This window comes from Oncorhynchus gorbuscha, linkage group LG04, assembly GCF_021184085.1.
Source record: "Oncorhynchus gorbuscha isolate QuinsamMale2020 ecotype Even-year linkage group LG04, OgorEven_v1.0, whole genome shotgun sequence".
NCBI lineage: Eukaryota > Metazoa > Chordata > Actinopteri > Salmoniformes > Salmonidae > Oncorhynchus > Oncorhynchus gorbuscha.
In genome coordinates, this window is record NC_060176.1 from 1,086,676 (window position 1) to 1,105,782 (window position 19,107).

General features: G+C 41.9%; 3 protein-coding genes across 3 annotated transcripts in view; 1 reads left to right on the forward strand and 2 right to left on the reverse strand.

Moving 5' to 3' along the window:
• efl1 (elongation factor like GTPase 1) overlaps positions 1 to 270 on the reverse strand; it is a 98,108-nt gene extending 97,838 nt beyond the window's left edge. The window contains exon 1 of the mRNA XM_046345520.1: positions 108 to 270. The gene's annotated coding sequence lies outside the window, so the exon portion shown is untranslated. The remainder of the gene's footprint in view (positions 1 to 107) is intronic.
• Positions 271 to 425: 155 nt separating this feature from the next.
• On the forward strand, positions 426 to 10,606 carry saxo2 (stabilizer of axonemal microtubules 2). Its single transcript, XM_046345521.1, has 8 exons — positions 426 to 552; positions 1,818 to 1,997; positions 2,400 to 2,602; positions 2,863 to 3,224; positions 3,755 to 3,979; positions 6,705 to 6,824; positions 7,418 to 7,539; positions 7,942 to 10,606. The coding sequence occupies exons 1-8, from the start codon at positions 515 to 517 to the stop codon at positions 8,087 to 8,089; spliced, it is 1,398 nt and encodes a 465-aa protein (XP_046201477.1). The 5' UTR covers positions 426 to 514; the 3' UTR covers positions 8,090 to 10,606.
• A 1,915-nt stretch (positions 10,607 to 12,521) lies between these two features.
• Positions 12,522 to 19,107, reverse strand: part of LOC124033450 (ADAMTS-like protein 1) — a 36,678-nt gene continuing 30,092 nt past the window's right edge. The window contains exons 7-10 of the mRNA XM_046345480.1: positions 16,072 to 16,276; positions 15,475 to 15,578; positions 13,375 to 13,589; positions 12,522 to 12,888 (exon numbers count right to left, since the gene is read on the reverse strand). Coding sequence (XP_046201436.1) covers positions 12,770 to 12,888; positions 13,375 to 13,589; positions 15,475 to 15,578; positions 16,072 to 16,276 — 643 coding nt within the window. The 3' untranslated portion in view covers positions 12,522 to 12,769. The remainder of the gene's footprint in view (positions 12,889 to 13,374; positions 13,590 to 15,474; positions 15,579 to 16,071; positions 16,277 to 19,107) is intronic.

The following is a 19,107-nucleotide window of genomic DNA, read 5'->3' on the forward strand; positions in this document are numbered from 1 at the left end:
CAGTGCCAGTGCACTCAACACAGCAAAGTTAGTTAGTAAGACAACAACACACCTCCATTCTGAATGACAGCAATACAAAAGGTGCTTGATATGTAGCTGCAACTTACAGTATTTTACAATATGCTGCACTCAGCTAAAAGAAACGTGGACAACAATGTTAGCGTTATATACAAAGTAGTATATTACTATATATGATTCATAACCTAAAATAAATGATCATATCATATAAGAAATCTCAATATTATGCGACAAAAGTCACATAAAACACAAACGTGGACACAACTCACTCACGTTGTTTGCCCGGAACAATACGTAAAATGTTGACGCCGCTGTTTAAATGACGTAGTACGTTACGTCGTTACTAGGATGCTCAAGGGTTGCTGGGGTAACGTGCTGCTTCCATAGAAACAAAACTGCACAGTAGCGCGAGCTGTCCACTGAGGTATAAAAGAACGGAGCTTTCGGGCGGTGTTTGTGGGATTGCAGAAACACGCTAGCCCCCCCCCCTAAAGAAATGAAACGGCTATGCATATGTGAGATCTGCAGCTGTGGGTAAGGAGGATGTATTGATTTAGTCTAGAAAAAAAAAGTATGATTACATTCATGAGATTACCAGTGTTTCCACAAGTTTGTGTGTGAATAAATTATTTCCGTGCGTTAATTTAGGATTGACTAACTAGTGAATTGACACGCGTATGCCAAGTAGTGCTGGAGTTGACATTAACATGGAAAATATTGTATTTATATTATTGACTAACATTCATTATGAATCACTGTTGTAAAAACTCTGTCCAATCCATTCGCTACAAAACTAGAAATGCTGATATTCTTAGAACGACCCATATGGCATTGTAAATTGTGATCTGTAGGCCTACCATAACTCACACTGCTGTGTAGCTAGCTATGTCTCTATTATCACTTGCTCAGACACTCATGAGTAAAGACAACGCCCTTGGTTACACACAAACTAGTGCATTTCTTATTGCCCCGAAACGATATCAGCTATTCAAAATCCACAGCAATCATTGAAAATGTAGCCCATGGTTTCTGACATTGGTATCCTATTGATTACAGTTGTCAGTTTATTCAAGTTCAGTTTATTTTCTTCTACTCTTTATTTGACTCCCAACTAACTATGTTAACACAATACTCCAATGTAGGGTATTATCATGTTTGGTTTATTATCATGTGATTGTTGCACAATGTTTTCATACGCCTTTCAAATAGGTCAGTGAATGCAATCCTGTTTTTCCTGATTCTGAGTCTGACCATGGGAATGAATTATGTTACTGTGCCTGTTAAGTCACCATAGATGCAATCATGTTTTCCTGATTCTGAGTCTGACCATGGGAATGAATTATGTTACTGTGCCTGTTAAGTCACCATAGATGCAATAGAAATGCATGTCTGATGCATCATATTGAGTTAAATGTCTGTTAATCTAAGATGAAATACAAGTCTGGCATTCTTTTAAAGAATTCACACCAAGTTCAGTCAGTACATATTCATTGCATTGCATAACCAGGTAGATAATTGCTCACACCCAGCCTGCTGGTTTCCATTCTGCACTTAACTAAAGGAAGAGTTAAGATGACTAGTCTGTTATTTCATGCAGAGGATGCTCTTTCTAAGTGTAGGGTGGCATGCTACGTAACTAGCCTAACTCGCTGCCAGTCACCATAATTGCATTGTAAATGAATACTACACTATTGGTATTGTGCTCATTAGTCCACTGTTAATGCACGTCAGCACATCTATCAAGATTAAGATAGACCACGTTCAGTAAAATCAAGTTTTGAACTTTGCCCTCTCTCTAGACGCCATCGCTGCCCCCACCGACCCACAGCTCTGTATGGAAAGCCCAATGTGACATGTGTCCTGACCGAGTACACAGAGAAGTACCCCGCCTATGGAGGATACAACCCGCCCCAGAGCCTGAAACCAAAGCCTGTTAACCACGGTGACCGGGGCAGAATGGATGGAACTACTACATTCAAGTAAACGCCTTAGTCATGGATCACACCTTAATGAAACACCAATCCCTTTCAAGTACACTACTTTTGGCCAAGAATGCCACATAGGGCAGGGGACAAAAGTAGTGTACAACCAAATGTAAGGGAATAGGGTGCTATTTGAGCCTGTGTCAATCTTCTGCTATTCAACCACTCTCATTTAATGCAAAGTCCTTTGAGGTGCACACACACACACACACCCCTCATGCGAATTTGAGGGGATTTTGGAAAATGTACCTTTAAGTGGTCTCTAAAAATTGACCCGATTCCATATTCCAAAGTCAACCTCTTATGGAGATATCACTAACTATATTAATTAGGAGTTATCCACAGAGGTCTCAATCCCAAATGAATGAAAAAGACTGGTTACTCTCTCACTCTTCCTAGGACTGACTTTATTCCCTACGTGGTGACTCGACGCCCGGGGAAACAGCAGGCGGAGTACAAACCCAAACCTGGAGACATAGATCTGGGGACCACCTACAAACAGGACTACAGCCTTTATGAGGTCCAACCCTTCGCCCCTTCCAGACCCAGTGAGAGGGTACGCACAACAGGGCACAAAATGGATACAGTGCCTACATACAAAGGTGAGCTATTCTGAGTTGTTTGATGACATACCAGACATATTACATATGACACATTTCTACAAGGGGTACCGCACAGTGATCCTTATTTTAGTATTATATAAGAAATATTGGCATTTAAAATTAATACGTTGCAATTTCTATGGGATATTTTATACATCAACATTACATCATAACAAATGCTCTCTATAAATAAACTATGGTTATAACCAAAACTAACACATACAAATCGTTTAATGTTTCAACCCTTTTAATGTTTCAAGAGGATTTCCGACAGTGGGAGATGTGCAAGCGGGAGCTGAAGAAACCCGACCTGACCTACCACCCGCCAGACGCCAAGTTCGACGGCCACACCACATTCCAGGACGACTTCCTCTCCCGAGGCCTTGCCCCCAGGGAGAGCTTCAAGCCCTCCAGTATCCCCAAAATGTCCGATACCCCCTTCGATGGGGTGACCAGTAACCAGCAGTGCTATGTGTCCCACCCTCTGGAGGCACGCTGGGTGAAGGCTCCAGAGCCCTATAAACCCAGTAGCCAGCCCCTACAAGACCTCACCACCAACCGTAGAGACTACCAGGGCCTGCCAGGACAGCTGCCCCAGAGCTATAAGCCTAACCCTGGAAAGGTAACGCTGTGTTTAATGACATCTCACTAGTCACAGACTATGTAATCGAGCATCTGATCAAATTACACATGATTTTAGTTCTAGGTTAACCCAGATTAATATCTCACTAACTCACTCCTCTTCACTTACATTTTCTGGCCAGTGATAACGTCAACTGGTATTTGATCATTAGTAGACAGTGGCTGATGAAATATCTCTGGGTGGTAGCCTAGCGGTTAAGAGGTTGGGCCAGTAACCGAGCTGACTAGGTGAAATCTCTTGATGTGCCCTTGAGCAAGGCACTTACAAGAGCAATTAGAGTTAAGTTGCTCTGGATAAGAACGTCTGCAAATGACTAAAATGTTTAAAAAATATATATATATCCTAATTGAAGTGCAGATTCAAGATAGACGTGTAGTTTTGTTTGAATATGTTGTTATTTTCAATGTGATTATCTGGTGAGTTGATATATGTTACTGAGGTGAAACCAAAGTCAAATGTCCATCTGAGGGTGAACAATAAACCTCTATTCCACTCTACTCTGTTCCTAGGTGACGTCTGACGTTCCCTTTCAGAGCAGCACAGAGTTTAAGGAGCGTTTCCAGCAGTGGCCCGTGGCCCTGCCTCAGCTGCACAAGAGCCTGCAGTATGTCAGCCCCACAGAGCACATGGACATGAGCACCACGTCTGGTTCAGTCTATGTCCAACACAACATCCAGCCCTTCATCTCTGCCAAGCCTTTCAATCGGCCCACCAAGTCATCAGCTCCCTTCCAGGTGGTGATGAGACGATACAGGCATTCACAAAGTATTCAGACCTCTTGACTTTTTACACATTTTGTTACGTTACGGCCTTATTCTAAAGTGGATTAAATATTTTTTTGCCCTCAATCTCCACACAATACAGCATAACGACAAATCAAAAACAGGTTTTTAGAAATTTTGGCAAATGTCAGGTTCGATGGGGAGAGTCGCTGCAAAGCTATCTTCAGGTCTCTCCATAGGTTCGATCAGGTTCAAATCCAGGCTCTGGCTGGGCCACTCAAGGACATTCATAGACTTGAACTGAAGCCACTCCTGCGTTGTCTTGGCTATGTTCTTAGGGTCTTGTCCTGTTGGAAGGTGAACCTTCATCCCAGTCTGAGGTCCTGAGCGCTCTGGAGCAGGTTTTCATCAAGGATCTCTGTACTTTGCTCCATTCATCTTGCCCTCGATCCTGACTAGTCTTCCAGGGCCTGCCACTGAAAAACATCCCTACAGCATGATGCTGCCACCACCATGCTTCTGCGTAGGGATGGTGCCAGGTTTCCACCAAATGTGATGCTTGGCATTCAGGCCAAAGCATTCAATCTTGGTTTCCTCAGACCAGAGAATCCTGTTTCTCATGGTCTGAGAGACCTTTAGGTGCCTTTTGGTAAACTCCAAGTGGGCTGCCTTTTACTGAGGAGTGGCATCCGTCTGGCAAATCTACCATAAAGGCCTGATTGGTGAAATGTCATTCTGTCAGAGTCATCTGAGGATGCACCTGAGCTCAATTTCAAGTCTCCTAGCGAATGGTCTGAATATTTACAGTGCATTCAGAAAGAATTCAGACCCTTTGACTTTTTCCACATTTTGTTATATTTCAGCCTTATTCTATTTAATCCATTTTAAAAACAAATCCTCATGAATCTACACATGATACCTCATAATGACAAAGTAAAAACAGGTATTTAGGCATTTTTGCTCATTTATAAAAACAAATAAAAATACAATTTTTCCATAAGTATTCAGACCTTCAGACCTTTTGCTATGAGATTCAAAATTGAGCTCAGGTGCATCCTGTTTCCATTGATCATCTTTGAGATGTTCCTACAACTTGATTGGAGTCCACCTGTGGTAAATTCAATTGATTGGACATAATTTGGAAAGGCACACAGCTGTCTACATAAGGTACCACAGTTGACAGTGCATGTCAGAGCAAAAACCAAGGCATGAGGTTGAAGGAATTGTTGATAAAACTGCAAGACAGGATTGTGACGAGGCACAGATCTGGTGAAGGGTACTAAAAAATGTCTGCAGCATTGAAGGTCCCCAAGAACACAGTGGTCTCCATCATTAAATGGAAGAAGTTTGGAACCACTAAGAATTTTCCTAGAGCTGGCCGCCCAGCCAAACTGAGCAATCGGATCAGAAGGGGCTTTGTCAGGGAGTTATGTTTTTGATATATTTTTGCTACTACCTGTATAGATGGTCATTCTGACAGAGCTCAAGAGTTCCTCTGTGGAGATGGGAGAACCTTCCAGAAGGACAACCATCTCTGCAGAACTCTACCAATCAGGCCTTTATGGTAGAGTGGACAGATTCTCTGCTGATAAAACCAAGATTTAACACTTTGGCCTGAATGCCAAACATCAAGTCTGGAGGAAACCTGGCACCATCCCAAGCATGGTGGTTGCAGCATCATGCTGTGGGGATGTTTTTCAGCGGTAGGAACTGGGAGACTAGACAGGATTGAGGGAAAGATTAACGGAGCAAGTACAGAGAGATCCTTGATGAAAACCTGTTCCAGAGCGCTCGGGACCTCCGACTGGGGCCACGGTTCACCTTCCAACAGAACAATGACCCTAAGCACACAGCCAAGACAATGAAGGAGTGGCTTCGGGACAAGTCTTTGAATGTCTTTGCAGCGACTCTCCCCATCCAACCTGACCGAGCTTGAGAAGATCTGCAGAGAAGAATGGGAGAAACTCCCCAGTTTATTTTATTCATTTATTTAACTAGGCAAGTCAGTTAAGAACAAATTCTTATTTACAGTGACGGCCTACCGGGGAACAGTGGGTTAACTGCCTTGTTCAGGGGCAGAATGAAAGATTTTTACCTTGTCAGCTCAGGGATTCGATCCAGCAACCTTACTGGCCTAACACTCTAACCACTAGGCTACCTGCCACCCCAAATACGTGTGCCGAGCTTGTAGCGTCATACACAAGAAGACTGTAAATTCAACAACGTACTGAGTAAAGTCTGTGAATAATTATGTAAATGCAATATTTCCTTTTTATTTTTTTACTTCTCCTTCCTTTGCCATTATGGGGTATTGTGTGTAGATTGATGAGGAAAAACATGTATTTAATCCATTTTTGAATAAGGCTGTAACGTATATAGTTTTTTTAAAGTGACGGGGTCTGAATACTTTCCGAATGCACTGCACCTGTTAATATATTGCTGGGCTGATATATCGTTTAACGGTTATGTTGTTGTACTTATATGTATTGCCATACTGATATCGTGTCTTACTGATATGGATGTTCTGATGTAATATTATAGTTATGTTGTTCACTAAAGTGTTTGCTGTTAAATTCTTGGGTGATTATTTCAACAGCACATAAATATGACAGAATATATGTTTTATTCCGTTCAAAACGGTGCGTTCTCATTTTGTCCTGTCACCGGGTCAGTTGGGATTTGTTGGGGTACGTTTATTGTAGCATCAAAATGAACGTTCCCACCCCACTACCTCCAGGTCTGCACCACCATGAGGAATGACTACCAGCCTTGGGAGGTCAAGAGACAGGCCATGATCAAGAAGCCTGAAGAGATGCAGAGAGCCACCGGAAGGATGGACCACCTCACCACTTTCAAGGCAATTCAAGACTTCTGTTTCCATTGGCATGCCAGGGCAATTCTCAAATCACACCCTGCCTATAGAAAAATACTTTTGGGAGGAGCACAGGATCAGATACATTGTATCACCTATGGAGCTGTTTTAGGGGCTAAGTGCCCTGCGGAAGGACACAACAATAGAAGATATTATAGTACCTACCATCTGAAATCACCGGCCAGTTCTCAGTACTGCCTCCATGGAGTGCACTAGTTTTGACCAGATATGGGTGGGTTTAGGGTGTTCTTTGAGACACTGCTCAATTATCTACACATATACACTCTTAGAAAAAGTGTTTCAAGTTTGTTCTTCGGCAGTCCCCGTAGGAGTAACCTTTTTTTGGTTCCTGGTAGAACACTTTTGTGTTACAACCAAAAAGGGTTCTTCAAAGGGTTATCTTATGGGTTATCCTAAGGGTTCTCCTATGGGCGTAGCGGAGTAACCCTTTTAGGTTCTAAATAGCACCTTTTTCTCTAAGAGTGTAGCAGAGCCCCTGTCTCTCTTTGGCTCTAGGCCACATTCTTAGAAGCCATTATTTGAAAATCTATTCTATTTGATTGTATTCTCTTATCCAGGCCCATTTTACACCCCATGAACTGCAGCCCAATGTGAGCTTCAAGCCAGCTCACGCCCCCTTGAGGGCTGATGCCCCATTGGAGAGCGGCACCATGTACAGCACAGAGTTCACCCCCAAGAGGTAACACACACACACACAGTTACCCAGCAGAGATGCACACACACACTGAGCATTTCGCTGCACTGTTTATACCTGCTGTAAACTGTGTACGTGATGAGTAACATTTGATTTGACACACACACACAAAGTTAACCTACAAACATTTAGTCTGGAGTCCCCTGGAATCAGCCGTTACATCCTAGGAGGGACATCAAACAAAAGTCAAGCTGTTTTACTACCTGAATGAAATGAATGACTGATGTAAAACTGAATCACTTTTATAACCTCAAGCTTAATAAGTGCTAGTGTTGTGAATTTGTGGATGATTATGATGTGCTTTTCCACGAGCGAACAATAAAGGTATTGCATTTTCTGGTATTTTATCGTATATCATTCAGGTAATGGTATGATTTTGTGTTGTAGGATCAGCGTTTGTCCAGCTAGCTACGACTCCCTGCCGGGCTTCGTGTTTGAGGACAGCGACGACAGGGGACACAGGTTCTACAGGAAGTTGCCATCTAAGGACATTAACAAGATGGCCGCCGGCATGGCGGTGGCTGTGGTGTCATAACATTTAACCATGATATTTGGTGACCAATGCTTTTAATCTTAAAAAGAGCGTGTGAAGACAAAACTACTTTTGTTTGGTCTGTTATGTTTTCATTTGATTTTCCTACTACCTGTATAGTAAGTATCAATGATGTGATAATCAAATGGAACCAACAATTATGAACAAACAGGCCGTTATAAAATAAACTTCCCTGTATTCTGGTTGATGGTTTTGATTGAATAGTTGGCTAATCTTTGTTTTACAAATTTGCGAATCATTAGTCATTAAAACAAGCACTTCATTTCTTAATGAATTATCCTTGTGTGTCCGTGTGCCAAACTCTGCATCAAGTCACCAGTCACACATTTATTGAAATTCAAACAATGCAGAACTTTCAGGGTTATTTTCATAGTCCAAAATAATGGTTCAAAGTGCAAAAGACCGGAAACTTCATTATAATCTGTCAGTGTGATTTCATTTGAAACTTCATTATAATCTGTCAGTGTGATTTCATTTGAAACTTCATTATAATCTGTCAGTGTGATTTCATATGAAACTTCATTATAATCTGTCAGTGTGATTTCATATGAAACTTCATTATAATCTGTCAGTGTGATTTCATATGAAACTTCATTATAATCTGTCAGTGTGATTTCATATGAAACTTCATTATCTGTCAGTGTGATTTCATATGAAACTTCATTATCTGTCAGTGTGATTTCATATGAAACGTCATTATAATCTGTCAGTGTGATTTCATTTGAAACTTCATTATAATCTGTCAGTGTGATTTCATTTGAAACTTCATTATAATCTGTCAGTGTGATTTCATATGAAACTTCATTATAATCTGTCAGTGTGATTTCATATGAAACTTCATTATAATCTGTCAGTGTGATTTCATATGAAACTTCATTATAATCTGTCAGTGTGATTTCATATGAAACGTCATTATAATCTGTCAGTGTGATTTCATATGAAACTTCATTATAATCTGTCAGTGTGATTTCATATGAAACTTCATTATAATCTTTCAGTGTGATTTCATATGAAACTTCATTATAATCTGTCAGTGTGATTTCATTTGAAGGGAGCAATAAAACATGTTTTAACTAGAGTTTAGAAAAAAAGCTATAGAAAAATAGTGGCCTCTTTATAATGCACATTGTTGGAAAAAAGTTTCATATAAAATCACACTGACAGATTGAGTCTTATGGTCATTGAGTCTTATGGTCATTGAGTCTTATGGTCATTGAGTCTTATGGTCATTGAGTCTTATGGTCATTGAGTCTTATGGTCATTGAGTCTTATGGTCATTGAGTCTTATGGTCATTGAGTCTTATGGTCATTGAGTCTTATGGTCATTGAGTCTTATGGTCATTGAGTCTTATGGTCATTGAGTCTTATGGTCATTGAGTCTTATGGTCTCCCTCTGTGTGTTTATAATGAGTATTACCAAACAAAATATCAGGTGATCAAACTGTCTTTATTATCTTAGTATGTTGTCTTTCTAGAGCATTTAAAAGTTTTGTTCCATAAACATGCTCCTTCAGTCCAGTTAGGATTCTACAAACGGTATCCATGTCAACACCCAATGTTATGGTAACGTTATCCATATGTTGTCCTAAATATCAGTAGCATTGATTATTGTCAGTATGCATTTGTTTGAGTGAGTGGCACTTGATAATGTGTCTGCAAAACACATGACATGTCTCTACAAATCATTGGTGATTGTAGGAAAATGCATGAGAATGAAACCAGAAGGGAAAGGTATTAAACACCTGTGATCCAACAACAGCAAGTGCTTATTAATATACTGTATGGTTTCTATCCAGTCTTTTTAAACAGGCGCTAAGACAACTAAATAAGGTAAGAAAATAAAGTCCCACAAAAAATCTACATACTCTCAATGTACAATATTGCACTTAAAACACAGTATTTACAAGACATTTTACAATGCAGCACATTGGTTGGATAATCAAAACAATACTAAAAAGGAACAGACCCCATTATTCAAACAGAGAAATATGACAGTCATGTTTTCTCTCGGGGCCCATCCTAAATGCCACCGCATTCCCTACATAGTGCACTACTTTTGACCAGTACTGCAGTATGTAGGGCAGTGGTGGTGGGCGGGGCCCGGAACATCATTATAGAAATTTGTACAATGCAAATGGACCACAAGCAAGCAGAAAAATAGATGGAATTGGAAAATAACAATAAGTTCATACCTTGATTACATTGAGACACAATCACATATGTCTCTCTTGTTATTAGTGGGAATAGATTTTGGCCCGTCCACCTGTTTCCGACCCCTGATGTAGGGAATATGATTGGGTGCCATTGGGAACACAACCCATACCTCTCTCGGTCACTGCAGGGCCTATTTATTCCAAACAGTGATCATTTCTGTGGACAATTATTATCTCACATAATACATACTACTGTATGCACTGTACTCTGATGAATAAGTTTCAAATGTATGTACACATTGAATGTTAACTGTTATGGCAAATATGCAATATCCAATAAATCATTTTGAAACCGCTTTTCCTCCTACTGTCTGTCTAGTAGGTTCTAATGCAAATGATTTGGTTCAGATGGTTGTTTTCTTATGTCAATGACGTTCCACTACAATCTGACATCCCTTTGCCTTCACACATGTCAATGGTCTTATAGGAGTCTGCATCACACATCCAGACCAGTGCCTATTGTATACTGTATGTACATGTACAGTCAGTGGTGTAAAGTACTTAAGTAAAAATACTTTGAAGTACTACTTAAGTAGTTTTTTTCTGTGTATCGGTACTTTACATGGACTTCACAACATCCCTAAAGAAAATAATGTACTTTTTACTCCATACCATTTCCTTGACATCTAAAAGTACTTGTTACATTTTGAATGCTTAGCGGGACAGGAAAATGTTACAATACAATACACTTATCAAGACAACATCCCTGGTCATCCCTACTGTCTCTGATTTGGCAGACTCACTAAACACAAATGCGTAGGTTCTAAATAATGTCTGAGTGTGTTTTTAAATACAAAAATAAGAAAATGGTGTCGTCTGGTTTTGCTTAATATAAAATACTTGAAATGATTTATACTTTTGATACCAAAGTATATTTAAAACCAAATACTTTTATACTTTTACTCAAGTAGTATTTTACTGATGACCTTCCCTTTTACTTGAGTCATTTTCTATTAAGGTATCTTTACTTTTATTCAAGTATGACAATTCGGTACTTTCCCCACCACTGTGTACAGTATATTCATACATTCATACATGCACTTGTTATAAATTAAAAAATAAACACAGGATACCCATAAACCACTGCTTCTATTGGTGTTTTGTTGCTAGAGCATTCTTTCTTTCTGTTCGTCCATTCAGTGCACATTACCGTGGAAAACATGTGTCATTGGGAAAATAGCTAGTATTGGTAAAGTGTTACATTTCTAAGGCCATAGGTCCAGATTTGAGGCTTGCATCAAATTACATTGGTTGGGCCACCTGAAAAATTTCTCCACTCCATATCTGTGCACGCTTGTCTTCACCAAAGAGTCTCCGGCAAAAATCACCTGTGTATCTTTCTCAGTCTAATCAAGCCATTGGGGCATCATTATTGGGAGGAATATCCATTTAGGTTGTGCTGAAAAAGTGAGAAAGATTTCCTCAATGTTGTGGTGGTAGTGTCTTTAAAGCAGACTCCAAACAGTCTCAGGCTATGACCAGTCTACTATGTTACATGGTCCCTCCCTCCCTCAATCCAAGCCTCCATCCATCCTTCCTTCGATCTATTCCTCCATCCATCCATCCCTCCCTCAATCTATCCCTCCATCCATCTCTCTCTCCCTCAATCCAAGCCTCCATCCAGCCCTCCCTCTATCTATCCCTCCCCCCTCAATCTATCCCTCCCCCTCAATCTATCCCTCCCACCAGCCCTCCCTCAATCTATCCCTCCCTCCCTCAATCCATCCCTCCCTACATCCCTCCCTCTCTCCCTCAAGCTAATCCTCCATCCATCCCTCCCTTGATCTATCCCTCCATCCATCCCTCCATACATACATTCCTCCCTCAATCCAAGCCTTCATCCCTCCCTCAATCTATCCCTCCATCCATCCCTCCATACATACATCCATCCCTCAATCCAAGCCTTCATCCCTCCCTCAATCTATCCCTCCATCCATCCATCCATCCATCCCTCCCTAAACCCATCCCTCCATCCATCTATCCCTGCCTCAATCTATCCCTCCATACATCTATCCCTCCATCCATCCCTCAATCTATCCCTCCATCCATCCATCCATCCACCCCCCTTCATCTATCCCCATCCATCCATCCATCCCTCCCTTAAGCTATCCATCCATCCATCCATCCATCCATCCATCCATCCATCCATCCAATCTATCCATCCATCCATCCATCCATCCCTCCTTCCGTCTATCCATCTCTCCCTCCCTGCCTCAATCCATCCCTCCTTCAATCTATCCCTCCTTCAATCTATCCCTCCATCCATCCATCCATCCATCCTTGGCTTCCAAGAGTTATGTTGTCCACACTGTGTCTCAACACTCAGGGGTTTCCTCTAGGTACAGATCTAGGATCAGCTTCCCCTCCCCATTCCCAGCCTTAACCACTAGTGGAGGAAATGCAAAACTAACCCAAGACCAGCATCTAGGGGCAACTTCCTCCTAGAACACTAGGTGGAGCCATCCTCCTGTAAACAGGACTCACAACACCTCTGCTTGTACATGTCGATGGAGCAAAGCTTTAACCTCTTCACCACGGCACAGTAGTGGGTGGTGTCTTTACATTCACCTACACAGAGACACAGAGACAGAGGGATAAAATAACATCCATTCTCCCCACAGAAGAACATGGTTATGTCCCAAATGGCACCCTTTTTCCTTTATAGTGCACTACATTGACCAGGGCTCTTATAGGACTCTGGTAAACAGTAGTACTATATAGGGAATAGAATGCCACTTGGAACGGAACGCATACCACATTTCCATTAAAAAGTAGCAGAAAGCTAAGGAGTATGGCTTAACGTCAAATTCGGGCTAAAATTCAACATCAGTGAAATGTCCATATAGATTTGGGTCTGGACTGTTAAAAAGCCGTTTAACAGTTTAAAAAGAGGGTTTGTGTGATTTTACTTGTGCAAAGTCACCGTTTTTGTAAAAGGTATTTTTTAGTCAAACTTATGCCAAGCCACTCCAATGACATATTCCCCAGCTTCAGAAGCCAGAGGAAAGGCAGTGAGGGTAATATGGTAACATGGTAAAAACACTACACACTCACTTCCACAGGTGGTGGCATTACAGTGCTGCCAGGTGGCTGGGCGTCTGTGCCAGGTGCAGTGTTGGTCTGCCAGGGTTCTGCCACTCCTGAGGTGGGCACAGTCCACCCTGCGAGACTGAAACCCGCTGCCACAGGCTGCTGTGCACGCTCGCCACGGCCCCACGCGCCAGTGCACGTCACACAGCTCCGATGAACAGTTACGCACTGAGACGGGCCTGAGGGAGACAAAGAGACATAGAGGGAAGGATTTGATTTGATTAAGATCCCTTTTAGCCTGAACCAATGGAGACAGCGAGTCTTACTGGAATCTGACACATAACAAAACTACATTACAGACAAAATACTTTACAATTTATATACATACATGTGTGTGTGTGTTTGTTCAGTTCCACATACATGTCAGTACATACACACAACCAGTAGGTCACATGTCAGTACATACACACAACCAGTAGGTCACATGCCAGTACATACACACAACCAGTAGGTCACATGTCAGTACATACACACAACCAGTAGGTCACATGTCAGTACATACACACAACCAGTAGGTCACATGTCAGTACATACACACAACCAGTAGGTCACATGAGGGAGAGGTGTTGTGCCCTGAGGTGTTGCTTTATTGGTTTTTTTAAAACTAGGTTTTCTGTTCACTCACACTATATAAGATGGAAGGGAGTTCTGTAAACTCATGGTTCTGTATAATACTGTATATAAGATGGAAGGGAGTTCTGTAAACTCATGGTTCTGTATAATACTGTATATAAGATGGAAGGGAGTTCTGTAAACTCATGGTTCTGTATAATACTGTATATAAGATGGAAGGGAGTTCTGTAAACTCATGGTTCTGTATAATACTGTATATAAGATGGAAGGGAGTTCTGTAAACTCATGGTTCTGTATAATACTGTATATAAGATGGAAGGGAGTTCTGTAAACTCATGGTTCTGTATAATACTGTATATAAGATGGAAGGGAGTTCTGTAAACTCATGGTTCTGTATAATACTGTATATAAGATGGAAGGGAGTTCTGTAAACTCATGGTTCTGTATAATACTGTATATAAGATGGAAGGGAGTTCTGTAAACTCATGGTTCTGTATAATACTGTATATAAGATGGAAGGGAGTTCTGTAAACTCATGGTTCTGTATAATACTGTATATAAGATGGAAGGGAGTTCTGTAAACTCATGGTTCTGTATAATACTGTATATAAGATGGAAGGGAGTTCTGTAAACTCATGGTTCTGTATAATACTGTACGTTTCCTTGAATTCATTCTGGATTTGTGGACTGTGAAAAGACCTCTGGTGGGGTAAGTGTGTGTATTCGTGCTGTGTGTAAGTTCACTATCCAAACTATTAGGAATGTCCAACTAATTCCTGTTTCTTATAAAAACAAGAAGCAATACAGTCAGTTATTCCTCAACTCTTAGCTAAGAGAGACTGTCATGCATATTATTGAAGAGCAAAAAATGCCGCTCTGTTCTGGGCCAGCTGCAGCTTAACTAGGTCCTTCTTTGCAGCACTCGACCACATGACTGGACAATAACCAAGATAAGAACTAGAGCCTGCAGGACTTGTTTTGTGGAGTGTGGTGTCAAAAAATATCTTTATCACAGACAGACCTCTCCCCATCTTTACAACCATTAAATCAATATGTTTTGACCATGACAGTTTACAATCTAAGGTAACACCAAGTATTTTAGTCTCCTCAACTTGTTCAACAACCACGCTATTCATGACCAGAATCAGCTAAATGAGACAGGAGGAAATTAGACTGTGTGTGTGTGTGTGTGTGTGTGTGTGTGTGTGTGTGTGTGTGTGTGTGTGTGTGTGTGTGTGTGTGTGTGTGTGTGTGTGTGTGTGTGTGTGTGTGTGTGTGTGTGTGTGTGTGTGTGTGTGTGTAGGTGTGTGTGTTTCACAGGAGGCTGCTGAGGGGAGAATGGCTCATAATAATGGCCGGAATGGCACAAATGGAATGGAAACCACGTGTTTGATGTATTTGATACCATTCCACTGATTCCGCTCCATAAATTACCACGAGCCCATCCTCCCCAATTAAGGTGCCACCAACCTCCTGTGGTTGTGTGTTTACCTTTCTCTGGGGTCACAGTCAGGGTGTGTGGTGCCGTTGACATGTCTACATATCACCGATCTCTTCTGGACTGTGAGGGTGGGACCCAAACATTTCCCCGAGCACTGTGGGCAATTAACATGTTCTCACAATACTAAACAAGGGACGTTTCACAGCCTGACAACTTTATTCAGGACTTCTTTGTAGTAATGCGTTGGTTGGAGTAGATGGCAATTGGCCCTAGACAGTGATCTTGGGTCAGTTTAGCATATCCCCCCACTAAAGGTTAAAGTTGGGGAAGGAGAAGCTGATCCTAGGTCTGCATCTAGAGGAAACTTCATCCCAGAACATCAAGTACACAGTATTCAAACATCATGCATGTATGTCAATGATAACAAAGGTAATGTTGTGGGAAATAGTTGTGTGTGTGTGTGTCTGTGTGTCATCTGTGTGTGTGTGTGGTGTCTGTGTTGTGTCTGTGTGTGTATGGTGTCTGTGTGTCTCTGTGTGGTCTGTGTGTGTAGGTGTGGGTGTGGGTGCGTCTGTTCGTGTGCGTCTGTCCATGAGTGTCTGTTTAGGTGTGTGTGTGTCTGTGTGTGTTTGTGCCTGCGTCTCTACCTTTCCCCAGGGGCTGGTAACCCAGGCTGGACAGTTGTCGCAGGTACACTCCTGTCTGTCTGCAGGCCGCGTGTTCCTCCCACAGACAGATGGCGCTAGCGTCCTCACCGCTCCCCCCGACTCCACCTGCCCACAGGACACCTGCCGCTGTCTCCAGCCCCGCCCACAGGAAGTGGAACACTTAGACCACACGGATGCTACCCAGCTGGGAGAGAACAATCAATCAATCAATCAATCAAATAACATTGATTATATAAATCCCTTGTCACAAAGTGCTTTCCAGTTACCTGACCTAAACCTCTACAGAACAAAGCAAAGCAGAAGGAAAAGTCGAAACATATTGGCCGGGAAAAATTCCCTAGAAGGAAGAAACCCAGAGAGGAACCAGGTTCAGGGGGAAGGAAGGAATAAAACTACCCATGTAGTGTTAGATCCTGGCTAGTCTCTTTAATGCAGAGGGCCACATATCCCAATGATCAGGACTCAATGTTCTGCCCAGGGACTTCAGTGGGTAGGGCAGGCTGGGGTATGTTGAGCCAAAGGGGAAGTTGAGCTACTCTTGTTTCTAGGAAACAATACATATTACATTTACATTTAAGTCATTTAGCAGACACTCTTATCCAGAGCGACTTACAAATTGGTGCATTCACCTTATGACATCCAGTGGAACAGCCACTTTACAATAGTGCATCTAAATCTTTTAAGGGGGGGGGGGGTGAGAAGGATTACTTTATCCTATCCTAGGTATTCCTTAAAGAGGTGGGGTTTCAGGTGTCTCCGGAAGGTGGTGATTGACTCCGCTGTCCTGGCGTCGTGAGGGAGTTTGTTCCACCATTGGGGAGCCAGAGCAGCGAACAGTTTTGACTGGGCTGAGCGGGAACTGTACTTCCTCAGTGGTAGGGAGGCGAGCAGGCCAGAGGTGGATGAACGCAGTGCCCTTATTTGGGTGTAGGGCCTGATCAGAGCCTGGAGGTACTGAGGTGCCGTTCCCCTCACAGCTCCGTAGGCAAGCACCATGGTCTTGTAGCGGATGCGAGCTTCAACTGGAAGCCAGTGGAGAGAGCGGAGGAGCGGGGTGACGTGAGAGAACTTGGGAAGGTTGAACACTAGACGGGCTGCGGCGTTCTGGATGAGTTGTAGGGGTTTAATGGCACAGGCAGGGAGCCCAGCCAACAGCGAGTTGCAGTAATCCAGACGGGAGATGACAAGTGCCTGGATTAGGACCTGCGCCGCTTCCTGTGTGAGGCAGGGTCGTACTCTGCGGATGTTGTAGAGCATGAACCTACAGGAACGGGCCACCGCCTTGATGTTAGTTGAGAACGACAGGGTGTTGTCCAGGATCACGCCAAGGTTCTTAGCGCTCTGGGAGGAGGACACAATGGAGTTGTCAACCGTGATGGCGATACATACATATATACACTAAATATATAATTTGACCGAACATTTAGGAAGAGGTCATAATTTCATGGAGTCTTCTCCTGAAGAGACTATACATGTTGATGAGAACTAGAACCCTCACAGTACTGTACAGTATTTTTTTCTTTTTTTTTAACCTTTATTTAACCAGGCAAGTCAGTTAAGAACATATTCTTATTTTCAATGACGGCCTGGGAACAGTGGGTTAACTGCCTGTTCAGGGGCAGAACGACAGATTTGTACCTTGTCAGCTCGGGGGTTTGAACTCGCAACCTTCCGGTTACTAGTCCAACGCTCTAACCACTAGGCTTACGCTGCCGCCCCTGATTATACTATACATGTTGATGAGAACTAGAACCCTCACAGTACTGTACAGTATGAGTGATTATACTAGACATGTTGATGAGAACTAGAACCCTCACAGTACTGTACAGTATGAGTGATTATACTATACATGTTGATGAGAACTCACAGTACTGTACAGTATGAATGATTATACTATACATGTTGATGAGAACTAGAACCCTCACAGTACTGTACAGTATGAGTGATTATACTATACATGTTGATGAGAACTAGAACCCTCACAGTACTGTACAGTATGAGTGATTATACTATACATATTGATGAGAACTAGAACCCTCACAGTACTGTACAGTATGAGTGATTATACTATACATGTTGATGAGAACTAGAACCCTCACAGTACTGTACAGTATGAGTGATTATACTATACATGTTGATGAGAACTAGAACCCTCACAGTACTGTACAGTATGAGTGATTATACTATACATGTTGATGAGAACTAGAACCCTCACAGTACTGTACAGTATGAGTGATTATACTATACATGTTGATGAGAACTAGAACCCTCATAGTACTGTACAGTATGAGTGATTATACTATACATGTTGATGAGAACTAGAACCCTCACAGTACTGTACAGTATGAGTGATTATACTATACATGTTGATGAGAACTAGAACCCTCACAGTACTGTACAGTATGAGTGATTATACTATACATGTTGATGAGAACTAGAACCCTCACAGTACTGTACAGTATGAGTGATTATACTATACATGTTGATGAGAACTCACAGTACTGTACAGTATGAGTGATTATACTATACATGTTGATGAGAACTAGAACCCTCACAGTACTGTACAGTATGAGTGATTATACTACATGTTGATGAGAACTAGAACCCTCACAGTACTGTACAGTATGAGTGATTATACTATACATGTTGATGAGAACTAGAACCCTCACAGTACTGTACAGTATGAGTGATTATACTATACATGTTGATGAGAACTAGAACCCTCATAGTACTGTACAGTATGAGTGATTATACTATTCATGTTGATGAGAACTAGAACCCTCACAGTACTGTACAGTATGAGTGATTATACTATACATGTTGATGAGAACTAGAACCCTCACAGTACTGTACAGTATGAGTGATTATACTATACATGTTGATGAGAACTAGAACCCTCACAGTACTGTACAGTATGAGTGATTATACTATACATGTTGATGAGAACTAGAACCCTCACAGTACTGTACAGTATGAGTGATTATACTATACATGTTGATGAGAACTAGAACCCTC